The sequence below is a fragment of the Peromyscus leucopus genome, chromosome 2, assembly GCF_004664715.2.
Source record: "Peromyscus leucopus breed LL Stock chromosome 2, UCI_PerLeu_2.1, whole genome shotgun sequence".
Taxonomy (NCBI): Eukaryota; Metazoa; Chordata; class Mammalia; order Rodentia; family Cricetidae; genus Peromyscus; species Peromyscus leucopus.
In genome coordinates this window covers 57,040,039-57,063,454 of record NC_051064.1, presented here as the reverse complement: position 1 = coordinate 57,063,454, position 23,416 = coordinate 57,040,039, and the positions used below count along the sequence as shown (strand labels likewise).

The following is a 23,416-nucleotide window of genomic DNA, read 5'->3' as shown; positions in this document are numbered from 1 at the left end:
ATGCACCCAGAAGACGACAGCAGGCTGGGCCTCAGGGTCCCATGTTCCAGGCCCTGGTCTGCTACCTCGCCCCTTAGTCACCAGGAAGAGCAAGGCCAGAATCGGAGGCCTCACCTAGGCCTCCAATGCTGCTGCGTCTTCCCATCTTCATCCAATGCTTGTCCTCCCTCTCCATTCTGAGGGGCAGTAGATGTTTCCAGAGAAGCCATCAGTCCTGTGATACTGGCCACAGGCTAGAATCCCAAAGCAGCACTTGTGACAGTCTGCTCTCGGCCACTGTGCTACTAGGGGCTGACATGTTTCTGTTGGGGGCAACAATGACGTCAGGCTGGACAATACAGAACTCTACTTTAAAATAAAAAGAAAGAAAAACCCAGTGTTTTCTTCCAGTGCACAAAGCTAGATTATGTCTTCATGCACCTTAGCAAAGGCCTGGCTCTGAGATAAAGCTGGCACTGGACATTCTTGTCACCTTTATATAACCTGGAATCACCTGGGAAGTGTCTCCGTGAGTCTACATCAGGGTAGCCTGTAGAATGTCTGTGGGGACTATCTCAACTGCCTCAAATGACACAGGAAGACCTAGGCTCCAAGTGGGCAGCACCATGCCTGGAATGTATTAAAGCAGAGGACTCTGCTGAGCACCAAGCGTGCATGCATTCATTCTCCCTGTTCTTGCCTCAGAAGGACTAACAGCTCCGTTCCTGACTTGGCCCTCTTGCAGGGCAGGACTGCAGCCCAATTAACCTGTTCTCCTGAGTTGTCTCTTGTCAGGATACTTCATTACAGCTATGGAAGTGTGACTGGACACACACCATTAGCACAGAGATGACTTCTACAGCACACACTGCTGTAGAAGTCCTAAAAACCACAAAGTCTCCCCCTCTATTTTCTAAGACAAGGTCTCACTATGTAGCCTGCCTTGCCTGGGACTCATTTAAATAGCCCAGGCTGGAGATCTGCCTGCCTCTGCCTCCCAAGCTATGAAAGCTTTTTTTCTTAGTAACTAGAAACTAAGTTTTACCATCATGGGTTTAGAATAACTAAGCCTCTGACACTGTAGAAAACCTACTACGCTCCCTTAATGAAAGCACATGATAGTTATTAAACATAAAATTCAAAGCAAACAACAAAGGGCAGGCAGAGAGTCAGCTGGAAATACTCATCAACAGAGGCAGGTCTTTGTGTCTTCAGCAAAAAATGAAGATAAATTCCTCCACAGCAGTGTGAGGAAGGAAAGGGGCAAAGAGCCCTCCAACTCCAGAGCACGTGGTGAATGTGCCTGGCTGCTGTGGCAAAGCCTCCCTCTTAGGAAAGGATGCTGGACCCAGGTTGCTGGCGGAGTCCAAAGGGACAGCTGTTGGCCACTTCAGTGCACAAGTCCACCTTCCTACACTTCATTTCTTCCTCTCACAGGCCTCAATATTCTCAGGCAGCTTTCATTTTCATTAACAGCAATCTACAGCTGCAACTTGGACTTGTTCTTCCTGAACCCATGGTATATACTCTGAAGACAGGATGCAGTTTGTGAGAGATCCAGACTCCAGAGAAAGTCAGGCCATATTGTTAGCCTACCAACAGACTACTCTGGAGGGCTCCAGAGTCTTCCAGGGTTTGTCTGCAGCTGCCTTCTTTATTGATCACCACACTGTATTTTTGCTGTGGTGGTAGTAGTGGTGGAATTTTGTTTGTTCTGTGGTACTGGAGACTGAACTCGAGGCCTAGTGCATCCCAGGCAGGTACTTTATCACTGAGTTACATCCTGTAACTGAGACAGGTTCTCACAAAGTTGTTGCCCAGGCTGGCCTTGAAACTGTTCTCTCCTGCCTCTGCCTCCCAAGTAGCTGGATTACAGACCTGTACCACCAGGCCCAGCTGGTAACATATATTTATATGGCAACCACAATTCACAAAACACTTGTCCCTGGATAGGCCCATGACTCATCCACCTCACCCTGTGTTCTTTGCTCTAGGAGAGCAGAGCAAGCATTTCAGCTGGGGATCACCACAAGCCAGCAAGCACCCAGGGCTTCCATTTCTGGTTCTCTGGCACCATCAAGTGGCCACAGATCTCACTGTCACCCGAATATTCTTCATGCCTGCACACACCTCCTAGCTTCCAGAAGTCCTGGAGCCTGGTGATGGGACAGGACAAGGACTCAAGAGGACTGAGGGTGACCCTGGGAGCAGCCCAGCTCAGGCTAAGACACTGAGAGAAGAACAGCAGCTCTCTGCGGGGACTGCTTCCTCGGGAAAAGCCTGCTTGACGCTGCTCCCAGAGTTCCTCAGTGCTGAGCGGAGGGAAATGCCCTTCTGATTAGATCTGAGTCCTGCCCCCTCCCAGAGGACTTTAGGTTTGCTCTGTGACTTTAGAGATCTCATGACTACCACTGACATAAAAGCTGATGGAGAGAGCTTCCACAGACACCATCTTTGAATTTCTGGTGAAGTCACACAGGATATGGAAGGACAATGAGAAGCCAACAGTCCTACCTGAAAACCGGTAACATATCTACCTCACGCTAGACAAAACTGAGCTTGCCTTTATCTTGTTCTCGTCCGTGGAGATGATCTGTGCGCGTAACCAGGCATCCTCCTCTGCGTTGACCGCCAGCAGCTGCCCCACGTGCACGTTCTGGATTGGTGTGACTTTGGGGTTCTTACTGTAATACTCCTTCATCTCATCCTCCATCAGTTCCTGAGCGGCTGAGTAGTCTTTGCCTACATACCTGGATTGACAGACCCATTAGGCGTCACTGGTGCTCCTACCTCCCCTGCAGCCATCCCTCCGTCCAGTTTCACCCCTGCTCACCAGCAGGGGGAGGGACTGTGCTTAGGGAAGATTAGTCTAAGTGCAGGAAGACAGGAGGCTGGAGATCACTGCCTAAGGTGGCAAGGTTTGACAGTCTGAGAATGGGGGCCGGGTGAAAGGAGGGAGGAGCGAAGGTACAAGGAGACACCACAGGAGGCCAGATGAGCCCTCCAGGGATTGATTGAGGCTGCTGGGATCTGTATGGACTACTGAAAAAGAGAATCCGGCAGAGTTTGACCCTGGCTGCGGCTGCACCTCAGAATTCTCAAGCTTTGAAAAGCAGGGAAACTACCAAAAAAGAACAGAATGAGGCTGAGGGGTGTATGTGGCAGAGCAATTCCCCAGCCTGTGCCAGGCCCTGGGCTACATCTCTAGCCCTGCAAGACAGGCAAACACAGCAATGCAATGCCCCCAAAAAACTTTAAAAATTTGAGCAAATCACAACAAAAAGTTGAGTTAATACCTCAGAGGTGACATGCTCTGGCTGGCTGCCTCTACAATGTCTATCCTGAGAAGTATTCTTTTCAAACACACCCAGTCTTTTCTAAACATTTCTACTGCTGACATGCAGTCCTTTGATCCAGTGTGTTTTCAAAACACATTTCTATCTTGTCTGCCATGAACAGGCTGGTTTTTTGCCTTCCTTGAGGGCCTCATTCCAGGATGCTAGATCTGGAAAAGCAAGTCTGGCTCATAAAATTAGAACATCTCAGGCACACGAGCCCCCAGGCACCCAGTCAAGGAGGTGAGGGAGCCACAAGAACCCTGTTTCTTGTATTGCTCCAGTTTTTACCCAGAGCCTCAGGTGGTTTGAGGAAACTCTAAGGAACTGCTCCATGTGGTCCTCGTAACTATCAGCAGGACAGAAGATGGCCCAGCCAACCTTCCTGTTACTAGAGACAAGGGGGAAAGCTAGAAAGCAGTTTTACACAAAATGCAAAGAATGCATCTTTGGAGACAATGGCTATTTGTAAGATGAAACTCTACATGTACTCTTTGTCTCTGAACTGTTAGATACTTTGTCAAACTCCGTCACTTACATTTACTGAGTGCAGCAAATGTTAAGGAGAGGCCGGATGTAGTCCTCCACCGGGCTCCAGTCTCCTGGGCGCCTGGGACCTGGTAAGAGTGCCTACTTGAGGGCCTAAACTGAGGTGATGACGGAGTCTGCTCAGTACAAACACCTGGCAGGGCTCCTGGGAGGAAGAGGCAGTAGAGGAGGGTGGCTGCACTTCTGGGTGAGAACAAGGGAGGGCGCTACAGCTGGGTGAGAGTGGGGGAGCAAGCACAGGTTCTACACTGTCTCCAAATTACCTGAGGGAGGGAGGGAGCAGAGAACGGAGCACACATCAACCTCTGCATGCCACCAGTACAAAGCTTCCCCTGCATCCAGTACCCCATATAAACCACAGCCCTCTAAAGATCCTTCCTGGCGGCAGAGCCAGGAGACTAGCCAGGTCTGGTCATCTCCTCAGCCTCAGCCTTCTCAAGTCCTGGAGCTTTAATGCTGTCAAGCTCTTCCTTCTGGAAGGACTTTGATTTGGGCGTTCTCTGGGCTTTCCTAACTCAGCTATGGTCCTGGGCAGTCCAAACCAAAGGGCCGTTTGGAGTGGGGAGACTGGGTTCTGTTTGGCTTCCATGTTCTCCCCCTCTACCCAGCCCCAGGTCAACACTGATGGTGATCCAGGGCTTCACTGATACAGGTTCCCACGGCAGGAAGCAGCAAATCGCAATCTTTCTACAATTTCTGTGTGCGTCATAGTTTTCCTAAAAATCTAATACAAGAATTCAGAGTTAAGCTGATGTTTCCAATTCTAGCTATATCATTAGACAGTTAGGTGACGGCTACTCATTCCACACAAAGGCATCTAAAGACTAAGTCAGCAGGGCACCTCTGGGTCAGGCGGCTCATCTGAGACATACGGTGAAGTTAGCTCCCCTGACTTTTTAGGACTGCTGCACAGTCCTAGACCGATGGCATAACCTGGTCTGAAGGGGGCTTGCTGCTTTCAGGTTGGATAGAAATGTCATGTTTCTGATACAGTTGCCATTATGTTTAGGACATGATTTTCCTAAGTTCACATCATCATTCCAATTTTAAGAACTAGGAGTCCTACTTAACACATATTGGTCCATTACTGCACTTCACTACACCCCCTAAGGGCGGCATCCATGCAAACAGCATCCACGCAGAGAATGGTCTAGAGACAACACTGCACGAGCACCTTAAGGACCAGGAATGCCAACTTGCCTGATAACCACGTCATTGGTGTTGCTCAGCTCAACCACCAACACAGACGGGGAGGCCTCGGTGGGAATCACCAGAGGCGGCACGGTGACGTCCTCCACAAAGTCATCAGCACTTTCGGCCATGTTTTTTTCTATCTGTAAATACTCTTGTTCAATCATGGACTTGATGTCAAAATCTCCCTGTGCCTGCCCTTCATCCTTTAAGATCTTGTCAGCGGGCAGGGGGAGTTTCGCATAGAGAATTGCCTTCTGAGCGTTTCCAGAGATGTAGCTTATGGTGCACACATCAGAGAGTGAGCCAAGATTTTTTAAGGCATCCTCCGGGAACTTGACTTTGTACGTGTCCTCAAATGCTTTGGGGAGTGCACTTGCCCAAAGGCCACTCGAGTATTTCACCAGCAGCTCTGCCACCTTCTGCTTGACATCGGGCATCACTGCTGGGCTCCCTTTCGATGGCACCTCCTGCTTGGGAGCAGGCGGTGGGGCCGGGGGCTCCTTCTCAGGGTCCTGTTCACTTCTCAAGGGCTGCTCTCTCTTGGCAGGATAAAGAAGCAAATCTTGACCACCACCACCAGGTTTCTCCACCTGAAAATTTTAAAGAAAGCGAATGACAGATATTTCAGTGGCTATGAGAAACCTGAAAACACAGTAATATATTTCATATTTGAGAAAAGCACTGTTTCCATTTCATGATGCAAACAAGGGTCAATGTTCTCTTGAATGCATCACCTCACAAATGACATGAGCCACAGTTCAGAAACAACCAGGGAAAGGAAAGGCATCACTTCACTCAGCAGACAGTTAAGACTTAAACCTCCCCAGGGGATCGTGTGGCTTCTGCCCTGGTGTGTTCCTCTGCCAAACTCAGAGCCAAGCTTGCAAAAACCACTCGATCCAGGGTGAGATGACATTACGTCGGGAATACCCCAATGGGAGGAACACAAGGACTAATCTCAGCGCAGCACGAGTGCTGCCTTCCTTCCTTGGCTCTCCACTGTGGGTTCTTAGTAAAGATGTCCCAGAGATAAGGTAGTCTGAGCACTCACCACAGCAGAAAGGGAACTGAAAGCACTGCGTCCTAAGGAGCTAGTAGGGAAAGACCATGAGGTGTCACCCAGCCTCTGACTTTACATGCCTGAAGAGACACGCCCCAGGAACTGATGACCTCCAATTCTTAAGCCCTTCCACTGACAGACCAGGGTTGGCAACTGCCAGCCTCCTGCCCAGTGAAGTTCCCAACTCGTGAGCTAAGACTGGCCTTTAAAGTTTAAATGGCTGACAAATCAGAAGAATCGTTTCACGTGTGACTGTCCTATGAGATTCAGTGTTCACGAAGCCTCCCCGGCTTATGTAGCCTACGGCTGCTTCGCACTATAATGGTAAAGTCACAACAGGCCAGGTGCCAGTCACGCAGCGCTGCAGCATTTCTGAGCCTCCAAAGCCTAGACACACACTATTTAGCCTTTCATAAAACCAGATTCCTCATCTTACCCTGACTTCAGATTCACGGCCTTCTGGAATGATCCCTGTTATCAGTTGCATCTGGCTATCCCTCAACTACAATTTAAATCCTTAGAAGAATCCACTACGATGTTAAGTTTATAGGAAACCACCAAAGACAACAGATTGCTTCCTGTGTTACTGTTGTGCTTCTTGCCGTTTGCTTTTAGACGGGGCTACCTGCAGCCCAGGCTGGCCTTGAACTCATTAGATAGCATCAACTGGCTTTAAACTCCTGATTTTTCCTCCCTTCCTCCCTCCATCCACCCCTCACCCCCTTCTCTTTTGAGACAGGGCCTCTCTACATAGATCCAGTTGTCCTGGAACTATGTAGACCAGGTTGGCCTCAAACTCACAGAGATCCACCTGCCTCTGCCTTCCTAGTGCTAGGATTATAGGCGTGCGTTACCACATATACCAGGCCCTCTGATCCTCCATTTCTTAAGAGTTGGGATTACAGAATACTTCTGCTGACTGGCCAGCTTATTAATGAAGAACATGACTCCATTTACCTCACTTTTTACACACAGTTTAGGAAGACAGATCATAGATGTTCATGTATAAAGACACTGCCAGGGAAGGCCTTTAATAAATCAAAAGCCATGGTCAATATGACATTAAAAGATTCCTTTTGGAGCTAGGCATTGGGGCATTCATTTCTAATCTTAGCATTTTGGCAGTGGAGGTAGGAAGAGCTCAAAGTTATCTTCAGCCACATACTAAGTTTATGAGGCCAGCCTGGGCTACAGGAGATTGTGTCTCAAAAAACAAAACAAGCAAAAACCCCAAAGATTCCTTTTGTCTGATTACAGATTCTTGATGATGCAAAGGAAGTGGGGAACACTGACCTAAGTATAAAGCCTTGGGTTTTCTTCCCTATTCTTCTGCCAATGTGTGCTTAAGTTTCAAGGACTCAAGAAAACTCCCAGACTTTGAAAAGCCCAAGAAGTGATGCACTGCACGTGTACCCGCTGCAGGCGTTTCCTGTGTGGTCTCACCACTATTTGTGTGCCTGCTGTTAAGTTGCTCCGTGGCTCATCAACTCTTACATCTGAATTCTTATTTTTTTTTAATTGTCTTTCCAGTGCTGGGGAATGAATTAGCGCAAGCCTTTTAGCATTAAGCAGCATTCTCAGCCCTTTTCTATTCTGAGACAGGGTCTTCTATGCAGCCTGAGCTGGCCTTGAAATGTCATCTTCCTGCCTCAACCTCGGAAGAAGCAAGGATCACAAGCACCATCATGCCTGGCTTTAAATCTGCAGTTTTAAAATGTCAGTCTGTGCTGTGCCTTAGCATGCTGCATAGCATATCAGAATGTATGCTGAGCATCCAGGGGAGAATGGAAAATATACTTCCTGGACAAATGAAAAAAGAAAAAACAAGGCTGTGAGTGATTCACGTGTATACGATTCCAGCTGGTGTAATTAGAGACATGGCAGTCTTCCATATCCAAAGCCAGAGGAGGCTGCTGGTCTGCCTGCAAACTCTCTTTAGCCTTCACCCACCAACCTCTCCTCAATCCCTTCCCTCAAGTGCATGGTGGGCTAGCTAGGTCAGCAGAGAATAGGACATAAGCCTCAGTCCACAACTGCATGTGTCCGCATATAACCCCTAGAAGGACACAGTTTTCAGTTTTATGACGCTTTTATTTCCAAGGAAGTTACCTGAAAATATAGGACACTTCAACATTTACTTGGTCCCCGTCCCCCACCTGCTCCCATGCCAAGCCTCTACTTCTTCCTGTGTGTTAAATGTGATGAGAAGTGATGACCTACAGCAATGGTCTATGCACAGTCTTTGCACACAGCCAGTGGAGTGAGCTCTTCCAAGCAGGAACCCCTGTTTTTGACAAAAGTTATGGACAACTTATCCACTTAGTAGAAGTTGGTCTAAGGCAAAAGCACAATCCTATTTTCTCTAGTTTTTATTTAAAAATAATCTGTGGTTTTCAGATAGTTTCATGTAGCCCAGACTGGCATGAAATTTGTTATCCATCTGATGACCTTGAACTCCTGACCCTACCTCTACTTCTCAAGTGCTAAGACAGTGCACTAATTCCAGAATAATCTTAAAAGTCATCCAGAACAGTGTACTTGTCTGTAGCATCAAACTTTGCCAGTCAGCATACAAAGTGAATAGTAAGAATGGACCCAAAGTCCAGGCAACAGTTAGGAAATGACCTGGACTAGCAGACGGCTCCTTCAGCAGTCTGTGCTTTTGTCTAAAGTAACCACTCCCGGTTCCATGACTTTCTTTAGTGTAAGCTCCAGTGAAATTGTAGTGGGTTCTTCCTTATTTCAGATAAGCCTGGGTGTGTTCAGGGAGCTATGGCTGTAGACTGCTTCCTTATTTCAAAAGGAAGTTGAAGGCCTGAACTCATCTCTTCTTCAACTGTCTGGCCTGTTGACCTAACTTCAGGAACACCCCGACCTAGCTACAGTTAATTCATACAGCATTCAACATTTCAGGCAAATGTATTCCCTGCCAAGTTTGGTGACACGGAAAACATGCGTGGACCAATACTTCATTAACCAACCTTTGGAGAATGGCTTATGGCAATGGTTCTCAACCTTCCTAACACTGCGACCCTTTCATTCAGTTCCTCAGGTTGTGGTGACCCCAATCATAAAATCAGTTCAATGCTACTTCATAACTGTAATTTTGCTACTGTAATATATTGTAATGTAAATATCTGTGTTTTCAGATGGTTCTTAGGCGACCCCTGTGGATGGGTCTTTGACTCCCAAAGGGGTTGAGATCTACAGGCTGAGAACCACTGGTTTAAGGGTTTCTCAGTTCAAAGGGGAACATACATGGAAGACATTATTTAGACTTAAAAAATAAAAACATAATTTTTAGCTCATTTGTTTTCAAATGTCTTACAGATGGAAACTTGCTTTTCCCGTCCCTCTCCTCTGACTGCTGTCTCCCACAAAGCATGGCATCTCTAATTTTCTGGCAATGGGCTTACAAAGGAGACCTAGTTCTCTCCCCCTACCCTCCAAGTCTCCCCAAAGCTAAGGAACCATGGTTATAATGGGTGTGGGACGTCTGCTCTTTTCTGTCCTCTGGCCCATGTCACAGGGCTTAGAATTTACACATGGGCTCCTATCTCAGCTCCCAACACAGAAACATGTCTTTTTACAATTTCCTGCACATGACAGCCGGGAAGCCACTTCTAATAAATTTCCCAGGAGAGGACTTTTACAACTTCTGGTTCCTCTGGCCCACCCGATTCAGGCACATCCCTGGGAAGGAATCAACAGCTCCCCTCCCCGCACTGTGGGCAAAGACTCAGCATCTGAACAGTACTTTCGTCACCTTTTTGTCTTGTAGCTTTGACTCTGGATGTCCACCCTTCATCAGGCTAGTGATGGGACCTGTCATGGCCTGTACCTCCACATAAGATGCCCCTCAACCTCCCTACAGGAGAGATCAGTGATGTAAAGACATTGACACTCTACACCACAGAGATAAGCCACCTTCTGTGGTGACCCGGAAGATTTGACTGTCAAATACACCCTAAGTCTGCTGTGCTAACAATTTCATTCTACTCAGCTTCACTTCTGCCTCATTGGAATCACAGCTCGCCAGGTTTCTGTAAGCTTCCAGGAGACACATCAGTTTTGGTGGGTGTAGGTCCAAACGCAAACCATCAACTTCCTTGGACAGCTGTGTGTTCACACAGATGAGGACTCATCCTCTGCACCCTGACTGCTTCTCCTGAAGCAGGAGAGTCTTCTTTCCTTCTTGTGTGACCTGGGGACTTAGTCTTTAGAAGCTCACCTGCCAAGAGCACAGTAGAGGCCTCTGAGGTTAAGTTTACTGTTTCTATGGAATTAGAATTTTCTTTAGGGTTCTAGAAGAACCTAGAAACAGCCAATTAAACTGAGACTTCCCACACCATCTATATGGGTGTAGCTCTGTTGCCATGGAGTAGCAGTTTCACACCGATGCTTCATATACCGTTCCAACCTTTATCTTACATGGCTATCCTTCAGTTGAGACTCCAAATGGTGTAATAAATATCTTTATTCATCTATAGATCTACTTCCTAGCCCTCCAAACATTCAGCAATAGTTATGGGCTCAAAATGAAACATCACTAACAAAAAGAAACCAGTTTAAAAATTTAAGTCTGACCTTGGTAGCAAAGGAAAGACCCTTAAGTGCCTTTCCTCGACAATGACAATCTGTCACTGGTCACAAGCCTGCCCCCTATGCTCACTTCACAGGAAGCCTGGTCAACTGATTCCCTAACAGACAGCCTCTTTGGGCTAAAGGTGAAGCTGGTGGAAGTCTGAGCTGAGACGAGGAAAGGGCCAGTGGTGTCACTGAGCTGCATTGACGACAGACAGACAATGTGAAGCAGGTGGTTCTGTGAGGGGAGAGAGGTACTGTGTTCAAGGAGAGCCAGAGAGCAGCTGATCCAGCACAGTGCGGCCCACACCGGACAGCCCACACATCTCTGAAGCAGCACCCCACACTAACCACCACAGCTAAGGTGCTGAAAGGAGTGGGTCTTCCCAGTGGGATCTGTTTAAGAAGCGTGGCTGGCGGCATGTCCCACAGGAACTTAGGGTGATGTCCGTTCTCGGCTGCTGAAACCTCTGGCCATCCACAAGCCATCTATCCAGAGAACCTTTCTCCACAGCCCTGAAGGTGGCTGTAGAGACAGCCTCCGTCGCTGTCAACTCTCTCACCTGCTTGTCTACCTGATGCCTCTCACTGATGCTCTCTAGACACACACTAGCACCATTTCAACAAGGATAAACTCCGTGGAGTCTTGGCCCAAACTCAAGCCACTTGCTCACACACTTTAGAAGATAATGGAGTCTTCCAGATACACCTATAGAACTTTCTGGAATGCTTCTGACTAGGAGCTGGGACTCTCACTGTGCACTGGGCTTTTCTCTTGCTCTCATTACCTGTGGCAGGGGTGAGGAAAGGGGAGGAATCCTTTTCAAGGTGGCACCAATGTTCATATTAGAGTTGCAGTCCCTGCTTCCTCATCTGGAACCTTCTCCACTTAACTGAAGTAACTTCCTCTGTAGGACTTGCTTCAGCAATGGCTTTGTCTGCTGTGAGGCTGGACTGCGGTTTCTGATGCTCTGCTAACAGCTGCTTTCTGTAATTTATCTCATTTAATTCTCACAACAACCCTATGACATGTAGAATCAGTTACCTCACTGACCAGATTAGGCTTTAGAGGGTGGTGTGTAGGCCAGAAGTTATACAGCTAAAATAACACCCCTAAATGTGCAGCAGAGGCCTCAGAGATTGTTCACTGTCTCTATGGAATTAGAATTTTCTCTAAGATTCTGTAAGAATGTAGTATTCAATTAAGTCAAGATACTTTCCAACGCATCAGTATGGGCACAGTTCTGTCTCCATGGAGTAGCAATTTTGTGTTGAGGCTTTAAATCACATTCCAACTCCATTGTGATCTAACCTGTTCTGCATCCTTCAGGCCTGTGGGTACCTAGTGGGTAGACACAGATGGCACACCACTGCTCATCTTTTCTGTTCATTCTGCCATGTGCCAGTTCATCTTTCATCTAGCCAAAGGTCCGCTGAGACTTAGAAGTTGTACCAATGTGTTCACCAGGACTTCCTTTAGTGATGAAAAACTGGAAACCGGATTGCATTTCTAAAGATTACGGTGGACACTGCCAAGCCGTCCACTTCCCTCTCACCACTGCCTCTGCTGGCACTGTATATGGGTTGTGTCTGACACTGGAAGGGGGGAGCAGTGACGGTGTTCACACTGGTCATGGTCCACTTCCCGAGGGGTCCACATTTGTTTATGAACAGACTTTTTTTTTTTAAAAAAAAAAAGGCAACTCATTTTTTTGCATGGGCTGAAGGGAATTTTAGTCTATCCAGCAAAGAATTCTACAATTATGTTAACACAGATTTCTGCACACAAGAGCACAAACCGTGCTGTGCCGCATATGATGAGGAAACTGCTGCTGCCTCTACTTTCTCAGACACTGAACAGATTGTAGGAATGTTTCCAGGTCAGAGGTCTTGCAGTGCTAACTAATAGTCAGTGATTTCATGGGTTAGAAAATGATACCCAACAGAAATGCATGGGAGCTGTTAATAATTAAAGTCATCAGGCATTTCCAACTACACATGGCATCTTACATTCAGTAATATTACGTTGCCAATCACACCATATCACCTTCTGTAACTAAGGCCAGGTGTGCCACAGAACATGGCCTACTTCTCTTGGTGGTTCCAAAGCTGTCTTCCAGCAGGTCTGGAGGCTGTGGGTACATCTGCTCTGGCTCAAAGCCTACCCTCTCAGCTCTGCACCCAGGTCTCAGCAGGTTTCAGTCCAATCCTGACTGTTCAACAGTTCCTGCTGCAAGAACTGCAAGTGAGTCAGAGGCCAGGATCCTGGCGACCTCAGAGCAGGGGCACACCACTGCCACTGGTGATGGTGACTCTATGAAGCTAGCTGGTTTCTGCTCAGTTCTTCAGCTTCCTCTTGAGCCACTGTCTTCTTAAATTTCCTGAAAACAGTGTTTCCTGGTCTCTGACTCGGTATGAGCTGTTCCTTTGGTCTCCATCACTCAATGTTAGGTTCTCACTTAACAGCAGCCTCCCTCCGAGTCCCTTTCTTCACCTGCCACCCCACATGGAGTCCTTCTATTTACTCCCTTCCTGGATGGCCATCATAACTAGTGCAGGCCTAGCATTGTCTGTCCAAACAAGGAGTTTCCTCTTTGGACAGGAAGTTCCATGGGGGCAAAGATGTGTGTGTCCCGTTTTCTATTTTATCCTTAGCACCTAGGTCAGTGGCTGGCAGAGTGCTTGGTAAGTGCCAGTCAGGTCCAACATTTAGAGAGCATCCTGTCTAGAGCAGCCAGGGGACGTTACTGCCCTTCCCCAGGCCCTGATGGGGACTCCCCACAGCTAAGACAAGTACTTCTCCACCATTTCTATCCCCTCCCAACTGTCTAAAACCACGAACTTGTCACCACTGTGACTTTTCAGTCTCTCCAGCCCAGCACACCCTCTGCTACTCAGTCACCCGAAAGGATAATGTTATGCAACCCAGCATCGGAGTCTTACTAGAATCCTAGCACTCAAGGAGCTGAGGCAGGAGGACTGCTGTGAGCTCAAGGCTAGCCTGGGCTACAAAGTGATATCAATCCTGTCTACAAATAAAACATCCATAAGAATGTGTCTTTGGGTGGTAGAACTACAGGATATTTCTATTTTTTTAAATGCAGCGTTGGGGTTTATTAGGAGAAAGATAACACTTGCTTAAAATGTGGGTAGACAAGACAAGAGACGCCGAAGTATCTTAGCACTAGCTAAATATGTGACTTAGTGACTTTTGAAGTTATAGTGTTGAAAGTATATAATACATAATCAATTCAAAGCTTAAGCAAAGTTTTAAAATTAAGTAGAATTTAGAAAGTAAAATATGGCCCAGGTACGGTAGCAAGGATATTTGTATTTTTGTAACTTGATTTTTAGTATTTTTCATATAGTGTTTTATACAGCTGGAGAATTTTTTTTTTAAAAAAAACTAGGAAATATAATGAACTTAGATTTGTTCTTCAGTCATGGTGAGCCACAGAGCAAGGGCCTGTGTCTAATCCCAGACTTCCTGCGCTGCCTTTGAGTCTGATGTTGGTTGTGCTTCTACAACCCCAGGCATGCTCAGTGTTTCTGCTCTTCATGGAGGTGAGAATAAAGGCGAGAAAGGGACTATAAGCATGGTGCAACTGTTTAAAGCCAGAGAGAAATGACCACAGAATAACTGAAACAGTTAAAAGTACTCTGAAGTTAAACTAGGTATGAAAAGTATCAACAGACACCCAAAGGACTGGCAGTCTGTGGTATCTAGACCCACTGTCTTCCACCAGCACCTCACACTGGCAGTCCTACTCAGTCTAGACAGTCCTACTCAGTCTAGACAGTCCTACTCAGTCTAGATAGTCCAACTCAGTCTAGACAGTCCTAATCAGTCTAGACAGTCTTACTCAGTCTAGACAGTCCTACTCAGTCTAGACAGACAGTCCTACTCAGTCTAGACAGTCCTACTTAGTCTAGACAGACAGTCCTACTCAGTCTATATAGTCCTATTCAGTCTAGACAGACAGTCCTACTCAGTCTATATAGTCCTACTTAGTCTAGACAGTCCTACTCAGTCTAGACAGTCCTACTCAGTCTAGACAGTCCTACTCAGTCTAGATAGTCCTACTCAGTCTAGACAGACAGTCCTACTCAGTCTAGACAGTCCTACTCAGTCTAGACAGTCCTACTCAGTCTATACAGAACTACTCAAAGCCAAGGGAGGTACTGGTAGGGAGTGAATTCTGTAGTTCTGCTTCATGCTGACCATTCCTGACAGGGCACGAAATGATCATGAGGTGCGAAATGATCATGAGTTGCAGATGGATCCAAGTGCTGAAAACATAAAACAGTTGGTTGCTTCGGTAACCTAAAATTTAAGAGGAAACCATTCATTTTAAGTAACACCCTAACATCAACAGGATAGATACTCTTGTCAGGCAGAATTTGGGTGGAGGGTCTCTGTGGACATGCAGAGCAGCAAAGATGAAAATTTCTCCAGAAGTAATAAACTGAGCTACACAAATGCTAATAATTATCATCAAGTATAAAGCAACCAAAAAGGCAAAACACCATTTATTCTTTCCTTAAACATATGCTGTAAAGAATTCTTTATCCAGCTGGGTGGTGGTGGTGGTGGTGTGGTGGTGGTGGTGGTGCATGCCTTTAATCCCAGCACTCGGGAGGCAGAGGCAGGCGGATCTCTGTGAGTTCGAGGCCAGCCTGGTCTCTAAAGCGAGTTCCAGGAAAGGTGCAAAGCTACACAGAGAAACCCTGTCTCAAAAAACCAAAAAAAAAAAAAAAAAAAAAAAAAGAATTCTTTATCCAAATCTAGCAGGCAAGTTGTTTATGTACCTTGACCATAAAAAGCTCTATAGCCATTAAAAATTTACTATAAGTACATGATTATCAATGGATTTTTTTTTAAAAATCAAGGGATAGTATGCATCTGATGGACTGAAACTCAGGCCAACAAACTGCTAACAAGCTCCTCAGGAGTAAGGTGGCTGAGAGGACATCAATACCAACACACTGCATGCAGGGAGACTCTTCCCCAAATGAAGGGAAACAAAATTCCCATCTTAAGAACAAGCTCTGCATTTTAAACACCACAGGCAACGTTCTCCAGAACATTCGTTATTCCTGCACTTCCCAGGAAACGGAGCACAGTCTCCAGAGCTTGACATGTCTTGTCTCCCTACTTCACATGGAGTATTCTAACACTGGCCACTCTGCCCTAACCATGTTTTCCCGTAGCTATTTACCTCGCCAGACTTAACCTCCATGCTTCCAGCTCTAGGGAAGTGACTGGCACGGCAGTGTGGTGTGAATGGAGAGGGAGCAAGCAGGATGGAGGGATGGATGGATGACTTCTGCCTGCAACTGGGCATTAGACTCAGAGGCAACAACAGTCTACAGGGGAAAAATAGTGACAAAACCACATGCTTTTCTGGGGTCAGATGCTTCAAGGATGAGGCAACCTGTAGTTTCCCCAATGGGCTTGGGGCCAAAATGTATGTTAAAGAAAGCCCTCTTTCAAAACAAACATACACCTCAAGAAATTGATTCTACAAACGGGAATCAGGTGTTAATGCTGTTATGTAGGACAGCTGCATTTTGAACAGACTCTATCTTCATAACTAAGAAACATCTAGAAGTACTTGGGTGTAAGAGTATAGCTGTCTCTATCTCTGGCTGGACTAAGTTTTCTAACAAACTGTCCCGATCCACCCTCTTATTATAATCACTAACTCTGTGCAGAGGTGGCTAGAGAGAACTTTCAATCTAAAGCTTCTACCATGAGGGGAGTCTGTATAGGTCTCAAATGTGAGTACAGTATCAGTTCCAAACAAAGTTCTATGTAAAAACAATGAACAGAAGTAACACAAATTTGTTCCACCTGAAAGTCCTAAAAAATGCTCAAGAATAAGCATGTACAAACTGAGACTAATACAAATTGTTACCAATAAGTGCTAAAATGGCAGAACAGTCAATGTTTATTGGCGGAGGTTCAATCAACACACAGTAATACACAGACTAGATGATCAACTACTAAAGGCATCTAAAATGATGACACTTGGTAAAGCACTTCCGACCTCGGCATCTTTCTCGAAGGATTAAGCCACGTGCACTAATCTTACAGACAGACCAGTGCAGTGGCACCCATGAAGCACTCTGCTCCCGTGACTAGGGACTTGGGACCTGCGGGCTGGGCAGGGAGGGGCGGGCATAAGAAGGGAAGAAGAAGGAAACACGTACCGTGCAAATGTGAGGCCAGTGTTCAAACTGCTGTAAAACTCCTTGGTTAAGGTCTTCTTTATAAAACTCTTTGTAAAAATGTGGAAGCTTAGATATCCAAATGCCATTGTTATGCTTGTCTAATATTTCCTTTATGCGGTTTTGAACCTCATCCATCTTATTAGTGTAAGAGGCAGGAGGCGTGACATTTGGTTTCTCAACAGTCTGATTTAAATTATCTTTAAATTAAAAGAATGATAGCATTAATAGATTATTCCCATTACCTAGCATTTGTGTATCTGACTTTGCTACACTATGGGCTTATGGGGCCATGGATTTTAGAAGACTGTGGGATTAAACTGAGCAGCACTGAGGACCACCTCACCCTATTACCCCTGAATTTTATCAGCAGAGCCAAGACACCTCCAACAAGGGAACTTACCCCTTCACTTTGCAAGGGTGCTTTATACTTTACTTTGAACATTAGGGCAATCTTGCTGGGTAAATATGTTTTACTATTTAATGTTTTTCTAACTGCAACTAAGGGATGCAACATTTTAGATAATATAAATGTGCAGTGCTCAACTGAAAGTTATAGTAAGTTATGATTTTGTTCCATAAGGCACAAAAATGCCTTAGTAGGAAGAGTGAAGGATATTTTATAAAAGATAAAAGGATGTCCAGTTTTTCTGATTATAATGAACTTTCTCTTTTACTAAGGAAAAAAATTTAGCAATCCACAGAAGCCCTAAAACTATAAATACAATCCCAGTTAGTTTATGAACATCCACAACAGGTCTGGCACCCAGACACCACCAACACGGACTGGCTTTTATTCTCCAATATTTATATTTCATGAAGTTTTAGCTAGCTTCTTTCACTCCTGTTTATTTTTTATTTAAAACTCAGAGTGTCTGAGTTTACATAATAAGCAAGAGAAACCTGTGTTTCTGTGACCATTCTGTATTTTAACTGAGGAAATATTGTCAAACCTATTTAGAATTCTACCAGGATATATATCAAAGTATTAACAATCTAACACCTACATGAAGAATATATTTACAACTTAATCAGATCTTTTCTGCTAAGTATAGTGATTTCTATTTTGTTTTTAACTAATTAATAGAGATATAAGTATAGTCTGGGGACAGTGGTCTCTAAGGATGCCAAATCCCAAAGGGAATTTTCCTTGAGGATACTTGCAGCTGATGTCTCTCTTCTCACTAGAAGACAGGATGATGTGTCTCTGATACTCTTAGACTGGCACAGAGAGCAGATGGGTCCAGGATACCCATATACATCTCCTACTAAGGAAATAACTTATTCTATTTTAAACTCTTAAAAGGGGTATACAACTTTACTGAATAGTCATGGTTTAGAAAATGAGTATGTGAAAATAATTCTTATATACAAAAGTCATACTATTCATTTTCATAAGCAATACTGGAAGAACATTCCTATGGAAAAGGAATTTGAACTCAGGAAAAGGCATAGTGCAAGCAGCCAATCCTGTCCAGTCACACTTATACTGAGCATATGGTGAGCAGTCCGCAAACCTGCTCTTGCTGAAAGTTCTCAGTGGACTTGTATACTGCCTGCACAGGACAAGGTCGTGAGTGGTGCATGCTAAGCATCGGCTTCCTTGACTTTATTAACTACCCTATTGTTTTCTTAATGGTCCTTTTGGATTTTATAATCAATAACTACCCATACTTAGCTGTCACCTCACAGTTTAAAAATAATGTTAATCTTTATTTTTATTTTATGTGTATGGCTGTTTTGAGTGCATGTATATCTGTGCACCACCACATGTGTGTGATGCCTGCACAAGTCAAAAGAGGGTGTCAGATACTCTGGTACTGAAATTACAGATGGTTGTAAGCTAACCATGTGGTTGCTGGGAATCAAACTCAGGTCTTCTGGAAGAGCAGTCAATGCTCTTACCTTCTGAGCCATCTCTCCAGCCCCACACCTCACAGTTTACAGTGCCAACTTTTACTAGTAGAGTATCTAAGTCTCTCTTAGGAGTTTAAGCCCCACATTATGACCTTGAAATAGAGCCTGTAGTTTCCTTAGAGTGAGGCTGCTGAGCACCAAGCCTTGAGGGTTTACCTCTAATTAGGGAGAGGATGAGGAAAACATGGGTAACTCTGCAAGGGCCACATGGACATGGAGCAGAATGGGTCTGGTGTGACGAGGGCCTCACGTCATGCTGGCAACAGCACTGGAAGCATTATTTTTTTTCTAAAGGTCACTTCAATGCATGAGATTCAAGTTAGAAACAGAGGGAGGGAGATAAACTTCATGCAGGAGAAGGTGAATGCACAGGTCAAAAGGCACCATTAGGTATTTCTCTTGGGGCCCAAGACTCCTGACACATCTGGAAACATACCATCCGCTTCCTTAGCGCAGGGTCTTGAGAGGGGCGTCTGGAAAGGTGCTGGCAGGGCTGACTTTGGACTAAACCTAAGGTGTGAAAGAACGGCAAGTCTTAGACACTTGACTTTTCATTTAAAGTCCTCAGCAAACTAACCTATGAAAATATTCCAAACCATTAAAATAAGTCTGGCATCATATTTCATATTTACTCAGAGAAAGTATGTTAAAAGCTAAACTTAAACTTGAAAAGCTTCTTTCAAAACCTGCAAGTCAGAGTTTCAACTAATCATCTTTAAAGGATAAATAACTAAAAGCCCACATAGAATGAACACTTGAAATAAAGACTATTACGGACTATAGCCCCCCAAATGAAAGATTAGCAGTACCACAGGTTGGGACGTATCCCTAAGTCACCATTTAAAACAGGTGGACAGATGAGTGGAAGAGTACAGATCTTAGAGACCTGACATTTACCCTCTAGCTTGGCTCTAAGCAAAGTCGTGTTTCTAAGTAGCAGAAAGGCTGCTCAAATAACAACATGGGAAAAAGAATGCAGGCACCTGCCTACCTTGTGTCCTTTCCAAAATAATTTACTGTCAACTATTGGACTCACATAGGGAGATGTTTCCAAATATGAGGATGAACAAACCACACCCACCCACCCATATATCTGCATGCATGCATGCATACACACACACCTACATACATGCACACAGGTATGCACACTCCCACTCCCAAGCATGCACACACACCCACACACATCCACATGCACACACCCCAAGACACACACACACACACACACACACACACACATCCGTGTCCTTGTATTTTTCCTTCAGTGGTGTCCCAGTTCTTGAGTAATGCTTAGTACTAGCCAAAGAGTGAGTGTTTTAAGAATGGCTGAATGAACCATGATCAAAGGAATCGGTGGCTCCATTTCTTCATTAGGAGAGGCAATCACAATTCTGAGCAGCACAGAAGACTTAAAAACTAAACTGCTTCAATCGAAGCCTATTTCCTAGTGGTACTTTATTTCTAAAAGAAGCAGACTGTCAGGCTTTTAGCACATGCAACTGCCAGAGTTCCATGCCTCTACACTGATCCAAGTGAAGACTTAACAGACAATTCTGAGGCATACCTTTCTGCCAAACTATTTTTTAAAATTATTTCTTCTTCTAAATACTCTAGTATATGGAGGGAAAGCTTCTGAGGAAAAACTGACCTTTACTCCCAAACAGACACTGATTCAAATGGATATGATATCACACATTTACAAAAAGGCACAATTTTTCAACTTGGAAGGAAGATGGGATGCTGATTCATCTCTATTAGGGCCAGCATGTGTTTCCTTTCAGGAGGCCAACAGGACAGACCCAGGCTCTGCACAACCACTCAACCCTGCCCCTGCAGTACAGAACAGCACAGGCAATACATGAACAGGCTATGGCCATGTGCCTATAACACAGTGTTTACAAAAGCAGGCAGGGGCTTTAGACTGTAGCCCATGGACTATAGTTTGCTGACCTCTGTGTGACTTCATAAAACCTTGGCATTTAAAATAGAAATCTTTCTGAAATCAGCTACTTGTACGTTTTTACTGGACAAGCAAGGAAATCATCCCACAACATAAAATAATGAGCTCAGTGTTAGCTGGCTCAGGCAGGGCCACCCCAAGCTAGGGCTAGGAGCATCTCCTTACCAGTCCAGTTCCGTGGTACAAATGTGCCAGGTGCCCTTGCACTATAATTCAACACTACTGCATAACTGTGGGTAATTATTGGAGCAAAGGAGCGTATACAGCTGGATGAGATTTTAGCTGACTCTTACTAATTGTAAGAACAATTTTGTTAAAAAAAAATCTGAAAAGTATGTAACATGGCGTCTTAGAATGACCTAGAGTGTGCACAGCCAATAGGACAAGGGGAGATCAGTCACAACAGCTGGAGGAACAGGATGGGAGCTCAGGTGATGTCCCTGTGCAGATGAGGACCTAGCGATAATGAAGGGGCCAAGGCGCCCTTCTCAATATGAACATACATTTCCAACAGCTGTCACCCCATTTCACCAAGCTTCTCCTTAAGTCAGATAAAGCCCAGGTACCTGCTGTTGGGAGACATGCTCACATGCCTCTGCACTGGAATATCTGGGTAAAGTGGCATGTCCACATCAGCCTTAACTCCGAGGGTGCTTCCTTTGTCTCTTAAAAGTGCTGGATTAGGTTTCTTGCTGATCGAATAGTCTGAGGCAAATCCTGGTTGTCTGAGGGTTGCCTTTGGTTTCCCTGTAAATCAAGCAGACACAACAGAATCAGCTGGCCTCTTCAACTGTAGTCTCATTATGCTGCTCCCCTGACCAGGTATTTCTGTGGGTCACACTTGTCAGAACCAGTTGGAAGAAAACAAAGAGGGGACCCTGACAGGATGGTGAGCAGGGGATGAGGCCAGGGGTCAGTTGTGGACGAGGGTCCTGCCTGCCTCACTAGCCAGTGCTTCCCTCTGCTCGTCACTGAGCGCTTCCCAAGCGGTCACCAGTCGGTGTGAAGTCAGCACGGTCCTCCGCCTTCATCAGGAAGCCCACCCTCCTCACTCACAGTGATGGCCGCCTTTTCTAAAATGCTGCTTCTGCCATGTAGTCATCTAATATTTCACGTCACTGTTGAACTACTGCTTGAGAACTTGGTTTTAGAATTTACTATAACCTCCTAGAGATAAGTGTTCAGGAAATACAGCTGTCTACCATGTTTTCAGGCCATGTAATTCATATATATTTGAAAAATAAATGTCTTAAAACCCAAGGACATAATCACATCACAGGTTCTTGGTTCATCCAACAACCTATTGATGAGGTCTTTAGCTGAATCTTACTAATTGTAAGAACAATTTTGTAAAACAAACAAACAAACAAAAAAAAAACCCTGAAAAGTACGTAACATGGCATCTTAGAACGACCTAGAGTGTGCACAGCCAATAGGACAAGGGGAGATCGGTCACAACAGCTGGAGGAACAGGACAGGTTGATCGGGATGAGGGTTCTTGTTAAATACCCTAGAAAGGTATTACTCTACTCAGCCACCACCACAGTCCCGTCTGCTGCACTCTTCTTCACAGGGACCATTGGATTTTGTGGGTCACATTCATCTGCACCTCATCGTTTCAAAAGAAATCCCAGCTGCAGGATTTTTCTTCTGACATATGGGTATCAGCAAATTATTCAATTAGCAGTTATCAGGAACAAAGGTAGTATTTCCATAAGTCCTTATGACAATCAATTCAGGGACAGAAATTTGTATGTGAAAAGCCCTACCTTCTAGAAAGAATGGCATGGTTTTCTTCACTCTCATCTGACAGTTAATTTGTCGCCCCATTTTCCTTTTCGAGGTCCTCTGACGAGCCACAAGCTGAGCAATCCTTGCGGTTTCTGTGCAAGCTACAGCGTAGCAGATGATCTGTGAGCAGCAGAGCAACAACAAGACATCCTGAGAGGCAGTTTGCAGAGGCCGGGTGCAAGTGAGCCTACACACCCCAAAGCCAGGAGGGCAATTCCGAGGGGCTCTCTCCCAATTCTGAAGGACCAAAATTATATTTAACACAAAAGGAATCACAACTGATCTAGAACACTTTCTCCAACTTGAGCTTTTCATTTATTCTTTAAATAGGTATTTATTAAGAATCAACAGTAAAGCAGGTATTGTGGGTTGGCAAATAAGCCAGAAGTATCCTCTGCTCTACATGTACCAGCTCAGAGACACAGAGTACATCTTTTCCCCACTCACACAAGGAAAAGCAGTGAGGGCACCGGAAGCTAAGCTCCCAATTCACAGAGTGAGGCTATCTCTCTGAGGCCAAAGTATATGAATTTTTAAAATTACGTTTGTTTGTTCATGTGAGACTCTCAGTTGAAATCAAGAACAGGGCTCTATACCACAGCCAGATCACACTCCTACTCTTTGGGCCAGCATGTCTATACTTGAGAAACATCACAATGTAAGTCAAAAGAAAACAAGTTACCTGCCTCAGTAGGTTCAGAAGGGGATATGAAATAGTCAAAACCCTGGAAACATTTTTAAATGCCAAAATAGAGGAGAAAAGAATTAAAAGTAAAACATATTTCAGAAACTGTATGAAGCACTATGAGTTCATTCATT

At 45.1% G+C, this 23,416-nt stretch overlaps 1 protein-coding gene across 1 annotated transcript in view; it reads right to left on the bottom strand.

Annotated features, from left to right (window-relative positions):
* Positions 1-23,416, bottom strand: part of Tdrd7 (tudor domain containing 7) — a 63,614-nt gene that overhangs the window by 25,555 nt on the left and 14,643 nt on the right. Inside the window, exons 3-8 of the mRNA XM_028882800.2 lie at positions 22,576-22,717; positions 21,373-21,553; positions 19,286-19,359; positions 16,915-17,132; positions 5,064-5,647; positions 2,543-2,729 (exon numbers count right to left, since the gene is read on the bottom strand). Coding sequence (XP_028738633.1) covers positions 2,543-2,729; positions 5,064-5,647; positions 16,915-17,132; positions 19,286-19,359; positions 21,373-21,553; positions 22,576-22,717 — 1,386 coding nt within the window. The remainder of the gene's footprint in view (positions 1-2,542; positions 2,730-5,063; positions 5,648-16,914; positions 17,133-19,285; positions 19,360-21,372; positions 21,554-22,575; positions 22,718-23,416) is intronic.